This window comes from Papio anubis, chromosome 3, assembly GCF_008728515.1.
Source record: "Papio anubis isolate 15944 chromosome 3, Panubis1.0, whole genome shotgun sequence".
Lineage (NCBI taxonomy): Eukaryota > Metazoa > Chordata > Mammalia > Primates > Cercopithecidae > Papio > Papio anubis.
In genome coordinates, this window is record NC_044978.1 from 5,747,933 (window position 1) to 5,764,392 (window position 16,460).

At 41.8% G+C, this 16,460-nt stretch overlaps 1 protein-coding gene across 8 annotated transcripts in view; it reads right to left on the reverse strand.

Annotated features, from left to right (window-relative positions):
- Positions 1-536: 536 nt before the first annotated feature.
- Positions 537-16,460, reverse strand: part of STOX2 (storkhead box 2) — a 233,793-nt gene continuing 217,869 nt past the window's right edge. For 5 of the 8 annotated variants that reach the window (XM_017959239.3, XM_003899401.5, XM_021938967.2 and 2 more), the window contains 2 exons: positions 12,620-14,885; positions 537-7,001 (listed from right to left, as the gene is read on the reverse strand). In XM_017959239.3, coding sequence (XP_017814728.3) covers positions 6,806-7,001; positions 12,620-14,885 — 2,462 coding nt within the window. In that variant the 3' untranslated portion in view covers positions 537-6,805. Of the gene's footprint in view, positions 7,002-10,652; positions 10,766-12,408; positions 12,458-12,615; positions 14,886-16,460 lie in introns of those variants that run through there. The other 3 variants (XR_001903077.3, XM_017959240.3, XM_017959242.3) reach the window with 3 other exon arrangements.

Here is a 16,460-nt window from a genome sequence, read left to right on the forward strand (position 1 = left end):
CCTAGCTTCATCATTAATGGGGCAGCAAATCCCTTTGGTTTGAAAAAGCCCATTCTCTGCGGGCAAAAATTTGCTACAGTGAAGAGACGCAGAAGAATGTATGACAGCTGAAGGCAATTAAACACGGGGGATTCCGAACCTGTGCAAGTGACTCACTGGTACATGTGAGCAGCCTCCTCGTGTTTACCGGGAAGAGGATCCCATCCGCTTAGGAACAAAAGCTGAGATATGAGTGCTAATGAAAAAGAAACCCCAGACCTAATCACATCACTTTATCATTTCATATAGAAAATGTAGTTATACGCATCTCTCTCGCTCTGTTTTAAATCCAATTACCTAAAAATGTGATTTTTCCCCCAACTTTCATGGAAAAAGAATTTTGATCAGATATTTTCATTTTTAGTTGTTTTAACTCAGAAGATCTAATAATATTGTGTAATCAAAAATGTTATAAAATCCTATTAATCGAAGATAAATAAATGAACCTCACCTAAAATATTTTCTCTCAAGCACCAAAAAAAAATCCACTTAAGACATATAACCAAATGTTATTTAATATCTTAAAAAGTAACACAATCCAAAATGGATATTTCACACAACACTACATAAACAACATGAACACAGTATCACCATAGGGAGGGACTTTCAAATATAGACTTACAAAAATCCCTGTCCTTTTTTTTCTTTTAAGTTATTATACTAAGCATGACAAGTAATCATCATTTACAGTATGGTACACGGACACGATAAAAACCATGTTACAAATGTGCTGTTATAAATCAGTAACATTAGGGAAGACATTTCATGAACTGTAATTATTTCATATGAAATACTATACAATATAAACAGAACATCCATCTTGGATGACCTTTACAGCAACCAGAGACCAAGTAATTTAAAATTTTTTTTCAGTGCAAACACATTTTATTCAAGGCAGTCTTGGCTGCAAAACTCCTTTCTGACATACAGTAAATCCCACTTGCACGTCTTAATTCATTTACCCTAATGCAATAGTCACATTCAGTCACTCAGAGAAAGATACCTGCAGAATTCTGATCCCTTTAAACTTGATGTTTAAATGTAATTCTCTTCTAGAACGTAGTATCTGTGTCAACTGCTCTAAGGACTTTAATTTGTAGCTGTCAATACTTGCATGAAGGTGACCCTGGGGCAGCTCTATTCCTCACCCAGCAAGTGTGCACCATACTGCACAGTGCTCTGCCCTTCCAATGTGGAAACCGTGATGGCGTGTCAGTATCTAGGTGGGAGAATGGAAAGGAGGACCTCGGAGGAAAGGAAGTGGAGGAGCTGCTGCGTGTGTACTTCATGATTAGTTTCCTGGAACTTCAGAGGACAGATATTGGAGGAGATCTCAGGTCTCACATTTGGTACCTCTTCTTGGTGGGAGCAAGGGAACAGGTTCACTAAGATCAGCCTTAGGGACAGGGAGGCAGGCAACTATACATGGACCAGTCAAGCTTCTAACCTTACATTTCCAGCCTTCCAGAATCATCGCTGCCTGACTTGAAACACCCCCTTTCCTCCTTGGCATGGTGTGTGTGTGTGTGTGTGTGTCCACATTTGAAGCCAACAATTAATGATTACAGCCCTATAACCGATCATGTACAATCGTAAGAAAGTTTAGTGCCCCTTGAGTCTTATAGAATTCTGAATCTTGTGAATCATCAACTGTAAGTCATAGAACTGTAAAATCACAGGATTGTGTGTTAGGGGAGCCATCACTGGGAATCTCCTTGTGGGCTGCTGCTGCAAAAGACACAGAGTATTAACTCAATAGGAAGGTGCCAATGTCTGTGTGAAACACACAATGGGGATGTAATAATGAATGTTTTCATATATGTAATTTATGAAACATCTCCTGAATAAAAATCTGTGGGAGAATATTGGATGGATCCTTAATACCATAAGACCTTCTGGGAGAGGAATGGGGCGACAGCTGATTCTTTTATCTCACTTGGCAAAGCTCAGACTGATAGTAATCTCTTTCCTGCCCACATTTTACTAACCCAAAGCAAAACAGTGTTTTCTGTGCCTTTTGCATTTCATGTTTCCTGTGTTCTAGCTCCCCCAAGCCCTAAACATGTGTAGAAATGTCAATCACTACCAGAAGAGCCCTGGATGATGTTGACAATGGGCAGGACGGTCCTGGGGGAGACCGGGGAAAGAAGAGATCGCTCCTGCTTGGGCCACTGAGGTCTGGCAGCACGTGGCTAGTTGTGACTGGCCTGTGGTGATGGAGGAGATCCCTGTCAAAGATCATCTATCTCCTAATTTGAGAAAACACTTAGAACTGGAAAAGCTCCCTCAGAAATCCAGCTCCTCCAAAGTAGGGCTCGATATACTGTACTGAATTTCTATGGTGCTAAGGAGCACTGTGAAGAGTACTTGATAAAGTTTTTAATTAAAATTTCTGTTTCAGCACCTTCCACTGCCAGGAGCAGTCGTGTTCCTGAATGATTTAGCACGGGAACTATAGAAACCCAGTATGAAACTGTAAACAAGGGTGTGTGTCCAGATCTGCTTCTGACTGCAATGGCATTTGGGTGGATCTGTCAATCACCGGCTTCATCCATCGATACCAGAAACGTGTGCTGAGGTGTAAAATTCCAAACACCCTGAACTTTTTTTTTTGGAATGAAAATGGACAAAAGTGTCAAGTTGTATTTGTTTTCTTTGACTTTATTAGCACACATCAGAAAAATAGCATTGTATTTAGTGATTTCTCATGATGGTCTATCAAACAGATAGAAAACAGATCATTGATAGCTGCCACTGTGTTTCTGGGGAATCTTAAGTCACTCCTTTTGTTTTATTCATTTCAAGTATGGGTATTACAAAGATGACCTGTCTTGTGAATTGTTTGTGAATCTGAATGCTTTGGAAGCACTTTGAGATCCCAAAGTGAATCGTGAAAAGTCATTATGTTGTTGGTTTTTAAATCAAGCTCCAAATACTGCCCATGTTATAAATGGCGAGACTTTCAAAAAATGACCACTATTGTATCGTGAGCAATATGCTTGTAATTTAAGTTAAAAACTTTACTTTCAAGTACACTTGGTGGTGATAAGTGGTTTATCCTGGGTAGAATTTTGCAAAGCTGCGCCAACCTAAAAAAGGAACAATGCTTCTGCTTCCACTGAACAGGTTTCTTCTCCCCATGGTGACTGCAATGTAATTTAAATTTACATTTTAGAAATGCTGGTTGGGCTATGAAAAAGAGGGACCTGGGAACAGCTGGTGTTCAGATCATTGTTATTCCAGATTAACTGTGAATTGACGCTTCCTGAACCCGACCTTCACAACATCAGAGAAGCAGTAACTTGTTATTTTTATCCAGCTAGTCTCCATTCGCCTCTTCTATTTGTTTTCTCTATTTGATGGCACCCCCCCGTTCATATGTTTATTATGGTCCCCTGAGATGTGCAAAATATATATAATGGAATACAAATTATTTAACAGAAGTTGTGGAATTCACAGCACAGCTCTTTTAATTAAAGTGGAGTTTGGGCTCGACATGGTAGCATGCGAGTGAAGGCAGAGCCCGAAGTGCTTCAAGCTTGGCAGTCCACATTGCTTGTGTGTCTTCTGTTACTGAAAACTTAGACTTCAAATCAGATTTCCAAAGGAGTAAATAGCTCTCTCAATTACGTTCACCCATTGGCTCTTCGCCAGAGAACTTTTAACAGGAATGGGTGGGGGGGCGGGGGTGGGCAAAAGAATTTTTAAACTTCTGTTCATTCCTAACAAAATCAACTGCGCTTTCGTGGGGAAGAGAGGAGAAGACAGGATTACATCTGAAAGCCAAACAAGGGCGTAAGAGAAAGCCATGGCGATGGAAAGTCATGAGTCCACAGAGGCAATCACTGACACACACAGCACGCCATGCCCTAATGTTGAAGGAAGTGTTCAACTTTGCGCTTCTGAACGATACACTTTAACACACGGCTGCCATTTCATCAAATTTATGGAGGTAGTTATATGTAAAAATAAAAATTACCATAAAGTAATATGTTGTATCATAATAATACATAAGTGTGCAAAATGCCGACAGATGTGTTGACCCTTTCACAGAGATTCAACCAGATTCGGTTTTGTAAACCTTTCAGTTGCTAAACCCTAAGACTGGATAAGCAGTCGTGTAACACAAAGCTATGATTTTACAGGAGGAAAAGGATACTGGCAACGCCTGGCGAGGACCCCACTCTTCTGGGACCGAGAGCCTCACCGTGACCTCGGATGACATTTGCAATGTGCTGCCGGCAGCCACTCCTCCCCTGTTCAAGAATCTCAATCAGATTCAGGCAAGAATATTTTTATATGCAACATCTGCTTACATGGTATCACCTTTAAAGTCCATCATTTCTACACTAATGGCTGCTGGTCTAAGGGAGTTTTTAAAAAATTATGTACCCCATAGCATCAGGCAAATAGTGTACATATTTATTTGAATAATGTCTTCTGTAAACCTATATCCCATGAAATATCAATAAATTCCTATGTTAAAGCTTCTCTTAAAGGTAATGCTTTCCTTTCCTGTTCACACAGCATTCGATTATTTCAATGGCTACTTTCAGAGGATCAGCTAGAGGCTGATGTGTTGTTTCAATGGTTATATTATTTATGAACTGAGAGTAGAAGAAAAATTTGAGAGCAGGTTTTTTGGAAAAAATGAATTTAGACAAAAATTTAGTAACCGTATGATATATAACTCCCCAAGGGAACCGACTATGTAGTCTATTAGATACATGATCATTCCTTCTGGACATATTTAAGCAATAAGACAAACAATGCGTCGAGGCATGCCTTGGAGGAAATAAGGCATGAGACTGAAAGCCAACTGGCTTAAGCATTTCAATGGTATGGGAGTTTACTAAGAAACGTGCTGAAGTTTCACTATAGTAAGCACAAAAAAGGAATTTATACCAAACTCAAGGAGTTTAGTTTGACCCAATGCAACTTCCAGATAACTGAAAAACTAGGAGGGAGCATTTAAAGGTTTCAAGAATGAGTCCAACTGTGTATAGGACTGGATTCTTTAAACAGATTGCTAGTGATTAAACCTAATACAAAAACAGATGTGTCTCACAAATCATATGCCAATTACTGAAATCGGAGGTGAAAACATTCTAGATTTATTTTGGGATATATATATATATTTTATGGTGTATGGCTCCCAGCAGCACATGCCACTGAACTAAATAAAACTTTATGTCAGAACACTTACTTGTGTCCTATGTAACCCTTTTGCAAAGAATATTCCATTACTACAGATCTGTTCCACTGTTCTCAGAAAATAAAACATGGGAACGTTGGAATGTCTCTTTGCTATAAGATGAAATTATTGGTCATCCCTTTGCTGCTGGGTCTTCTTTGTGTTCAACATGACATTGGAAACCAAGCAAAATGTTAACAAACCATTTTGAAATAAGTTGGGCTAATTAACTACACATCCACCTAAAAACGCCTCCTGAAATTGGTTACAAAGTATCTGTAAACATTACTCTGGCATAGTTCATGTATGCATAATTGTTATTCTGATAAATTTTAGGGGAGTACAAATTAGGATTATACCACACTAGCAGAATGAGCACATTCTGTTGTTTATTACATGGGCACATGTATATTTCTAATCAAAAATTATTTTAAAAGTTTTCTCTATAGATATCTTCCCAGGAATAAAAGGCCTGAAGTTCAACTCTCCCTAAATTTGCTCTTTCCTATAACCACTAAAAATTATCTCCCACAGCCTAATTTAGGCATTCTATCTAAAACTACATAAAATAGATTTATGTCCTTCCATTAGAAAGAATAACATCCTCAGGCCATACTCTTCATTTGTATCACAAAGAACATTTTGCTTTTAAACAAACTAATTATTGTATCTATTTGAGTAAGATAGGGTCATCCTAAGTATCACGAGGAGGAAATTCTCTTCCTTCAATATTTGAGTAATACCTTTTACAAGTCCACATCACCTCTCCCATCACCTAGTGCTGTGCCCCAGCCAGATTGGAAATTCCTTTCCTTTGTCCACTTCAGATTCAAAGGCCTATATTCCTGTTTGTGATCATGGAAGGTTAAAAAATCAGACAAGCATCTGTTACACTGGAAAACAAAATCCTGAAAACATTCACTCCCAGTGATTTTCATTGCGACCCCTTCTCACACACTTCCACGGGCTCCTGCAAAATAGTGTCACGAAAACTCACAGTGAAAAATGACTGGTGCATAAACAATTCACACACAAAGGGCCAGGGTCCCTTCTAGTTAGTTTGGCATCTATTTCCCTCAGGGTGGACCCTTGCATTTGACATTTCGTGGTGACTTAGTTTTTTTGTTTTTTTTGTTTTTTTGTTTTTTGTTTTTTTGTTTTTTTTGGAAGTGTCAAGGATCAGTTCTGTGGCACCGTTTAACCACAGACTGGGAGCAACACGCATCTGTGGCATTTTAAAATGGAATTGGCAACTGCATGACATTGAAAATGCATATTACACTTACAGTGTCTAGACTTTCCTATGTGTGCTCAGATACAATTAGTGAAGCAAAAGTATACATATCACCCCTACTGTTATTCAGTTGCTACAGAGCCATAAATGTGAAAAGCAATACTCTGAAATAAAGATTTTTTTTTGTTTTTTTGCCCTAGCCCTACTTAGCAGCACAGTTTAAGTAAACACAAAAACTGTGGTTGAGATGCTTGTCTTTCCAAAGATGTAAACATCAGTCCCAGTGTCGTAAACTTTGCTGTATCGAATGAGACAGAAGATCTGAGGCAGAAGGACTATCACACACTAGTAACAGAAGCTTGCAAGCAGTTGGAAGGTTTCTGTAGCTTCTCAGCTTCATTTGTCGGTGGGTCCGCGCTCGCTCGGAAGTTGAAGGCTGGACCAGCTCCACCATGCGCCGGGCTCAAAGCAGGGTTCTGACGACGGTTACTTTCAACAATGCTTGATGTGTTGGAAGCCAGGCTCTCCCGAGTACTAAAAGAGTAAAAAGGGTTTGTTTTGTTTTGTTTGGAACATAAATAATTATAAATTGAGCCCCAGAGGAAGAGCAAATGATGTCATTAATGGATTTCCTCTGTTGGTTCATAATGTCATATCAATATACATTTCGACTGATTATTCACATCTGCCTCTCTACCACGGGCTCCAGAAGCTTCCACAGACATATAATAATCAGCAGCACACTCAGTGAATAAAGGGTTTTTAAACAGCTAAACGCACTTTGAAATGTCTTCTCCTTCTTTTCACACTCAAGGAAACGACTTCAAAATTTGAGGTGATAGCTAGCTCTCGCAGTGGTTTTTAAAATGGATACTCATAAATACACCTAAGTCATGATTTCATTTCAGGCTGGAAATTCACTGGCATAGCCGCTCCTCAACACACTCGATAATTTTACCCTAAAGATTCCATTTTCGTTCTGGATTAGATTTTGACTCTGGGGGACTCTAAGCATGCCCTTTTTGGGGGGACCCTGAGCATTTGCTGCACAGATGAGAATAAAATTCATTTTAAATGTTTTATTCCACTGTTTCAAAATTTAACACGTTAGTTAAAATACATTATATTTTCGATAAAGGACTGTAGATTTTTTTTTCCCATTGATTTGTTAAGTTTCCATTCATTTCTGCCTCACTTCGGCAGGACTGTTTTTGTTTGGATTTTTGGGTTTTTTGGTTTTGTTTTTTTTTTTTTTGGAGACAAGGTTTTGCTCTGTCCCCCAGGCCGGAGTGCAGAGGTGTGATCTCAGCTCACTGCAACTTCCACCTCCCTGGCTCAAGCAATCCATCTACCTCAGTCGCCCGAATAGCTGGGACCACAGACATGTGCCACCATACCCGGCCAATTTTTGTGTTTTTAGTAGAGACTGGGTTTTGCCATGCTGCCCAGGCTGGTCTCCAACTCCTGAGTGCAAGCAATCCGCCTGCTGTGGCCTCCCAAAACGCTGGGATTATAGGTGAAATATCGTCCTTTAAAATAATTCGTATAGAATAGATTTAAAAGTTGTATTATTTTGCTCTCTCTTTTACTTTTTCTAAGTTAGAAACATTTTAATCTATTTCATTGCTTTAAGATATTTAGAACATTTAAGATTTCAAATGCATAGGGCAATGGCAGAAATCAGATGACTGGCCCAGATTGAGAAGAACTGAGTAGGTTTCGTGTTCCAGAACCTCAATGTGGCTACAAGAACTCTATCAGCTACAGAGACTGAGGAAGCCAGAACATTCTCAAAACATCCACTGCATGAGGCAGAATCAACACTTAGGAAATATTCTCTGAGCGTTGGTCCCCACATCTGACTTAAGCCTGCTAGAGCTAGTTAACAGGTCAAACTACGACAGCGGAGATGTCCTCTCCTCTCTTTCATTCCTATCCTAGGCCGATAGCAATTTTGTCTGAATCCTGTGCTCTGATAGCGCTTTCCAAGAGGTTATTTAAGCCTAACTCCTTATGGCTTTGAGTTTGCTTCTCACCAAGAAGCCAAGAGTTAATTGTTTAAAAGGCAGTTTGTTCACCGCCAACCAAAAACAATCAAACAAAAAAAAAACCCTGGAATTTTCTTGAATGTCAAGGATGCCTCCAGAAAGGTAATCCACTTATAGAGAGAAGTCAAGTTTTTCATAATGCTTATGGTAAATCTGAGCAAACCTAAAGGACACTCCAAAATGTCATCACTAAAAGGGAAAGTGCTAGACTTGTCTACATGACATGTCCCCCAGGAAAATTCACCAGTGGCTTTGCCAGAGCCACCACTGAGGCATGCAGCAGGCGGAGGAAGGAGGAGGGGCAGGAAAGATGCAAAACCCCGAAGATTTCAAGACACATTCCTTTGGTTTCATTCTTAATCACTAAAGCAACTTTTTACAGTATCTGACTTCCTCATCTCTAAAATAGAGAGTTATGATGGGATTTACCTACTCCTAGGGTGACTGTGAAGAAGAAATAAGCATCAAGGAAGAATCTGTACACTAATAAGGTAGAAAATGTGGATTATTTCTGTTACACACCTAGCATATAATGAAATAAATAGTGACTGTGGGTTTGCTTCAGAATCCATGTATTACAAATGACATATTTTCTACGGGAAAATACATTTTAAGGTTCAAAGGATTCACTCTTAAACCAGGTTTCGAGGGGTGGGCTCAACATTTATTGAGTGCCTGCTGTATACCAGACACCGTAAACACATATTACAATAGATCATCTGAGCTGGGGTCTGTCTCTACGGTAAGATCCCTTTGCCCACCTTCAATCACAGCCAACATGTTAATAGTGGTGAATATGTACAGTACTTCATCTTCTCCAAAGAATGTATTTCATTATTGTTGCAATAATGATTACAGTCTGTGACGTTCACACTGAGGGCTCCGGATATGCTGATGAAAAAGTTAAAGGAGATGGAATGTTAGCAGTAAAAATATTCCTCAAATTCCAAAGTTGGGTTTTTTTTTTTAAAGAGAGCTAATGGAGTGCAACCTTAAAAATAGGATTTCGGGATTTTATAGGGAGGAGAAATGGACCAAGTGGCTGTGTTGTTCGTCCTTCTGTGCGCATATGTTCCCCTGGCCCCAGGCGTCTACAGCACACGTTCATGCGATACATTAAGCAGATATACCCCTGGCAGCCTTTGGTCTCTTGATTTTCATATTGTGTTCATCAACCAGCTTTAGGCCTCACATTTGGAATCGCAGGCTTTTCATGTCAAGACTTTTCAGTTTCAATATTAGATCTCATAGCATAGTTCAAGTTTCTACCCTTTTTCCATCTACATCCCCTTTAATTTCCAACGAAAGGGACTAAAGAATTTTGGAAATGTGGCTGAACATGATTTCTGAGCCAGCACTGAAACCCTGGGGTGTGGAGAAAAATCACCTTTTGGGGTCTTTTTGTTTGTTTGTTTGGTTGGTTGGTTGCGGCTTATTTACTGAAAGATTTTAATAAATGGCCTGTCAGGGCTGGGCACGGTGGCTCATGCCTATAATCCTAGCACTTTGGGAGGCCAAGGCAGAAGGATCTACAAAAATTTTTTTTCAAATGATCAGGCATGGTGTCACACACCTATAGTCCCAGCTACTCAGAAGGCAGAACGGGGAGAACTGCTTGAGCCCAGGAGTTCCAGGAGGCAGAGAGCTACAAGCACCATGGCACTCCAGCCTGGGCAACACAGTGAGACCCTGTCTCTAAAAAAAAGTAATAAAGATTCCCATGTCTCACAGCAAGGGTAAGGTATGAGCATGATAATGCTATCTGTCTAAAACAGTCCCCAGACTGGAAAGTAAAGTCTCTAGAAGTCAAACACTTTCCTTTGCAGAACATACTCCTGGATCAGCGAGACAACTCCGTGACTTCATTATGGTGTGTAGAAAATAGTTTGTCACCTAGCTTCTAATCGAAGGGTAGTAAATACGAAAGGGATAAATTTAGCAATTGTCTGTAGATTCTCTACTAAGTACATAAAATATATAGGTGATACATGTTTTCATGTAGAGAAAATTCTATTTAATATTAGTGGGCAGACGTGGCTATTGTGCGAAGGTTGTCTCTTTAGAACAAGCTTTACCTTCTGTCATGACAAAGCATTTAACTTTAAGTACACAATGAAACAACTGAAAATCAACTTACTTCAAGAAATAATCCCAGTCATAAATTCTATATTCTGCACCCCAAGTTTAGAGATAGTAAAATATTTTCTGTAGAGATACTGGTTCAACCATTTCATGAATATCTCTGTTTACCTTCAAACAAACAAAAAACTTTCAATGTTATGCAATGGAAGGTTTTCTAGCTAGAACCCATTAAACTACTCCCAATGTCTCCTTAGCAACTATCTCCTTAGTATGGCAGCTTCCTGTCTGTGAAAGTCCAGGGGCCCAGAGGGAAAGGAGAAAGGTTTAAAACCAGCGTGTGAAAAGCAGGTAGGAGGCAGAGACTACATAATGAGAAACAGAAGAACAGAAAGACACAAGCGAAGACACCACACCTTCCACCAGCAACTGTTCTGAACTTCTACCACGGATTACAGACCTTCTGTTTTGCTAATCCGGTATCCACTACTAGGAACTCAAGAGGAAAAAGGAGTAGAACAGGAAAATGAAGGAAAAAAGGATACTTAAAATAAATCGGAAAATTAATATCTGATTTGAGATAAAAAATTATTTAGCAAAAATTATTTCTTAGAAAAGCCACTTAGTAGACTAGTGGTTTTCAGGTTGAGGCCCATGGCTCCCTGAGGTCTCAGAGGCTCCTCGAGGGATGGGGAGATGGACTGGGGCCCACAGTCTCCACTATCACCAAGGCCATCTCTCAGCTCTGTGCAGACATTAGACTTCCACACACGTGTTAACTTGGAAGAAAGGCTCCATGACCAAAATAATAGTAATAATAATAATAATAATAATAACAATAATAATAATAATAACAATGAACCAGCCCTTTAATAAATCACAAAGGCCTAGTATGGGATGAAGGAATTAATGATTCCCAGTTCCAGCTGTGTGATGCTCACTTCCAAAATTATCCAGGGATATAGTGAAATGATCACAACAGAATTAATTTTAATTCTTAATAATTAAAATAAATATATGAAGTACATAATCCTATCTGAATCCGTGTTAAAATTCTAAGTATTGCAAAATCTTGGGAATCACAGCTGATGAGAAATGTCAATCTCTCAGTGGTATTTCTGCACCTCAGAGTCACCAATCTGGGGTAGAAGTTAGAAGGAGAATGAGGTCCCATGTTGCTCTTTGAGGAGAAGAAAGAGTTAAGGAGAAAAAAGGAAGTTGCACAGACTCTTGTTTGCTTTCTGAATCCCTGCACAACTCTAGAGCTTTGGCCATGACCACTGGGCACCACTAACTCTCAACTGTCAACCCTTTGCTGAACTAACACCTACTACCAAGAAGGAACTACAATTAGACTGCCCAAAGGGGCTCCGTCAATTCTGCGGAGGAGAAATAAACATGGCACGTGCTTTGATCTAACAGAGCACAGGCCCCTGCCCTCGCTGTGAGGGAAGAAATATTCCATTTCTCGGCGGCGAAAGGAAGATGTGTGAGCCAGAGGGACAGGCTGCACAGAACACTGGGATCCAAATGGTAACAAGCTTCTAGATCCATTGGAGAGGTTTTGAGATCTGCTATTATATTTTCACTAGAGGGATCCCTATCCTAGCATCAATCAATTTACTCCCAACCCCTATCTTCCTCCCCCGCCCCCAGACTATTTATTCGACTCAAAAAGTTACTATTTTTGAAGGACTTAAAAAACATCCTTCTCTTAGCATGGGTGGCAATATGAACGTAGCAGAAAAAATACTGGAAATGTTGGTTTTAGTTAGATCAGACTGATGCAAGTTTGAGGGGAGGAGCCAACCCACCAGTCCAGACTGGTGATCTCTGCAGGTGCAGAAACATGTTTTTCAATTCCTGAAAAAGAAGGTCAGAAACAGGTTGTTAACAATACGAACCATACAACTCTTAACCCTCATCCACAGAACTGAGACTATGAAATCAGAAACTTGTCAAGTTACGTGCAGAAAGCCCCAGGCCCCGCTAGGTGCGTACGTGCACAGAGACACCTCTCCCTACCGTGGGGAGTTGAATCCACTGTCCACTGTGATGCTGCTGCTGTCCATGCTGTCCAGCCGGGCTGAATGGGTGGCTCTCTGGTTGCTGCTGCTGTCGGTTTCTTTTGGGGCGAGAAGGGTGAGGTTCTTTTCAAATTTCCTCTGCAAGTCCCTTTCCTTCTCCCTCTCGAGGAGCCACTGCATGGTGCCTACGTCCTCTCTATTTTTCTCCTCCTCCGTGTTCTTGTTTGCCCCTTCCTCAGAGTCATCATCATCAGAGACGTTGTAATAGTCAAAAGAGGTTTCCTGGTTCCCTCCCGACTCCTGCTGACGTTGGGAAGCAGGCGTGGCTTGTGCCGCCGAGGTCCCCAAGGATGGTTCCAGTTTCTCACATCGGCCTGGCAATGTGTCAGCAGGTGTCTTCGGGTGAGATTTGAGGAGGGACAGGCTGGATTTGTGATAGCTGTTTACAGACAAGGTGCTGTGAAGAGGTTTGAACAGGGTGTCTTTGCTAAATATCTCTTTCCTCTTGTCCAAGCTGCTGGGCTCGGCACCATGGTGCTGGACGAGGCGTCCGTTGGCGATCCCTTCAGCCACTCCTCCCGAAGCAGCTGGGCCCCCACCCGGCCCTTTTGGTGACTCCTCCTTGTGTCCTACAGGCTCCCTGGAGGAGTGGGGGACCTGCCTATCAGATGGGGAGAGCTTTTTCACCCCCTCTGCCAAAGTCAGAGTGTCATGGTCCTCCTTGTTCTTTCCCAGAGGTGATGGTGCCGTGAGCACTGTCTCACTAGAGGTGTTGCACTGGAAATAGTCATCTGTGGCTGTTTTTGTTGGACAAGAGTTGAGTTCGCCATAGGACGGCAAACTCTCAGGTGGTTTGCCTGGCTCCAAAAGGCTACAAGCGCTGGAGGGTTCCTTGCTGCCACTGACTATCTCTGGAATACACACCTCTTTATAGCTTGTGGATGCAATGTGAGCCCTTTGGTGACCAACAGTCTGTGCAGGCCTCAAAGTACTGTCGTCAATGTAGGATTGGCTGGGGGTCTGGTCGTCTTGGCTGCAGCCTTCAGCCAGGTCTTCCGGCGTCCCTAGAGAAGAAGCACCCAGAGGGCCTTTGGAGTTATCCATCGACCTGGATCTCTCCTTGGCTTTGTTGGATCTCTCATTCCTGGACCTCCGGTCCTGGGTATGGCTGTGGCTTCGGTGCACTTTTGAGTGGGAGCTTCCCCTAGAAGGTTCAGGAAAAGGCATCTCAGTTCTCCTTTTGGCCAATTCACCGGACACATCCCATTCTGGTGTCATGGGGAAGTGGGACTCGAGCACGTTGCTGTTGCTGTGCATGATGAAGTTATCTCCTTTGTGTTCAATGATGAAGCAGCCCTCCCTGGGCACCCTGGAAAGAGGATCACAGAAGTCATACTCTCTTTCACCTGGGATATCCAGATGGGAACCGTCGGAGGGGTCTCCTTTAGACACTCGTGTCTTGCTGTGAGACCGAGACTTTCCATGGGACTTCCGATGAGTCCTACTCTTTTTACTCCGTCCGCTGTGATGGGCAGAGGACCCGGCTTTACTCCTCTGGGCCTTTTCTTCTTCCAGTTTCTTCATGAGGGCGGTGTGCCGCATGACATTTTCCACGGTCAGGTCTGGGTTAATGCGCCTAATGATTTCCATCTCCACTTCCCGGGGGATCGTAGCTGGCGTGTCCTCGTCTCGCAGGGGCCACTCTTCAGGAGGAAACTGGGCAGAAAAATTGGCCAGCTGTTTGGTCTTGTCTTTTTTAAAACTTAGCCGGAATAACTTTAGCCCGAATTTTTTTGACTGCTTTTCACTGTCTTTAGGTTTTGAGAGAGTTTCTGTCTTGTAGGAAAAATTTACAGTACTTTTGCTCTTTTCAGTGGGTGGCACCTGGCACAGAGAAGGGGGGCAGTAAGGGTCTTTGCAGTCCTTGGCAGACTTCCTCTGCAGGGTGGGTGCATGCGTGCTGTGCACGTCTTCTCTGCAGCAGTGGCAAGAGTCGCAGTGGTTTCGGGGCAATGTCCTTTCCCTGACACAGCCTGAGGCAGAGGGCGTGATGGTCCCGGGTTGCGGAGAGGTGCACTGAGACCGGTCAGGTATCCTCTCGTCCAAATGGTACCATTTACTGTTAGTTCTTATGAGGGAAGGAGTTATGAAATAGGTCTGCGGGGTCACGATGAAGTAGCCATCTGGAGTTGGGTAGATTTTCCTCTCCCGTACCAGCGTGTTCAGCGTGTGCCGCAGAATTTCTTGGCTTGGGGTTGGAACACCTGACACAAAACAAAACAAAACAAAACAACAACAAAAAAATCCACTTGTGAGAATCAAGACAGAACATGTTGATTCCTGATTTCCAGGATTCTATTCATTCTGCCAAGATGCCAAGTACCATGACATGGCTAGGATGCACTATTCAGACAAAGGTGTTCATTAAGTTCAGTGCAAATCCTCGCCTTCTTGGATAACTCCTAAATTACTACCCACAGAATGAGCAGATATAAAAGCTGTGAAGACAGAGATGGAAGTTAGGTGGAGACAGATTGCTACTGTTGTTACCTGTTGTTTGAAAGACAGAATATTTTAAATGAGAGAAAAATGAAAAATGTTTTCCATAATATGATATAAAAGCAACTAGAGAAGCAGAGTGAAAGTATCTACCTTGATATTAAAAAACACATCTAACATATATGGAGGCTACCACAGAGGAGTTACTGTATGTGCTCATTGTTAAAGATTTGACTTAATAAACTTAGTTTTGTGAATTATATAAAAGGGCAGCTAGACTTGACTACTGTTTATGATGTACCCTCTAATTTTGGAGTCATCGCCTTCCATTTGGAAGTTGACTGCAGCACGGGTAAAATTCATGTAAGAATGTTCTCCTTTTTGGCGTCAGTCAGTAAGATGAAGGTGGTTTTTCTAATTTCTAACCAAAGCGCCCTAATAAATACACAGTGAAGGCTTTGACACTCTATATCTGTTTGTCCAAAATTGCCATATTGGCTAGAATAGAAACACCAGATAAAATGACGAAAGCTTCTTTGTATGACTGATCATTGTTTTCAAAGGGTTTTTGTGCATGTTTATGCCTCGTCTACCTTAAGAGACAGAATTAAGAGTATAAATTCTATTTTTTTTTTTTTTTTTTTTTTTGAGACGGAGTCTCGCTCTGTCGCCCGGGCTGGAGTGCAGTGGCCGGATCTCAGCTCACTGCAGACTCCACCTCCCGGGTTTACGCCATTCTCCTGCCTCAGCCTCCCGAGTAGCTGGGACTCCAGGCGCCCGCCACCTCGCTCGGCTAGTTTTTTGTATTTTTTTTTTTTAGTGGAGACGGGGTTTCACCGTGTTAGCCAGGATGGTCTCGATCTCTGACCTCGTGATCCGCCCGTCTCGGCCTCCCAAAGTGCTGGGATTACAGGCTTGAGCCACCGCGCCCGGCCAAGAGTATAAATTCTTAAGAGAGTTTAACTTCTCCAGGCTCCAGCCCACTTACTTCATTTCTTGGGTATTCTTCCTTTCTCAGTGCCAGGCACATAAAGGGTGATAATACTTAGAAGATTGATCTGAAATCGGTCAGGTTGAATCATATGAAACTGCCAATATGTAACCATCTGACTCACAAAAGTAGCAGCTTCATGTGGTTCAGCCTAACACGAATAAGGCAGTGGAAGGTGGAGACCAAAAGGCTGGGCCAGGCTGCTGGACTGAAACCCTTGCCCTGTCATTGCTGGCTGGCGTCGCTGGTTGAATTATGCACTCCCCATCCCAATTTGTATGTTGAAATCCTAACCCCTAATACCCTTTTAAATATGACTTTATTTGGAGAAAGGGTCTTTAGAGTCAAG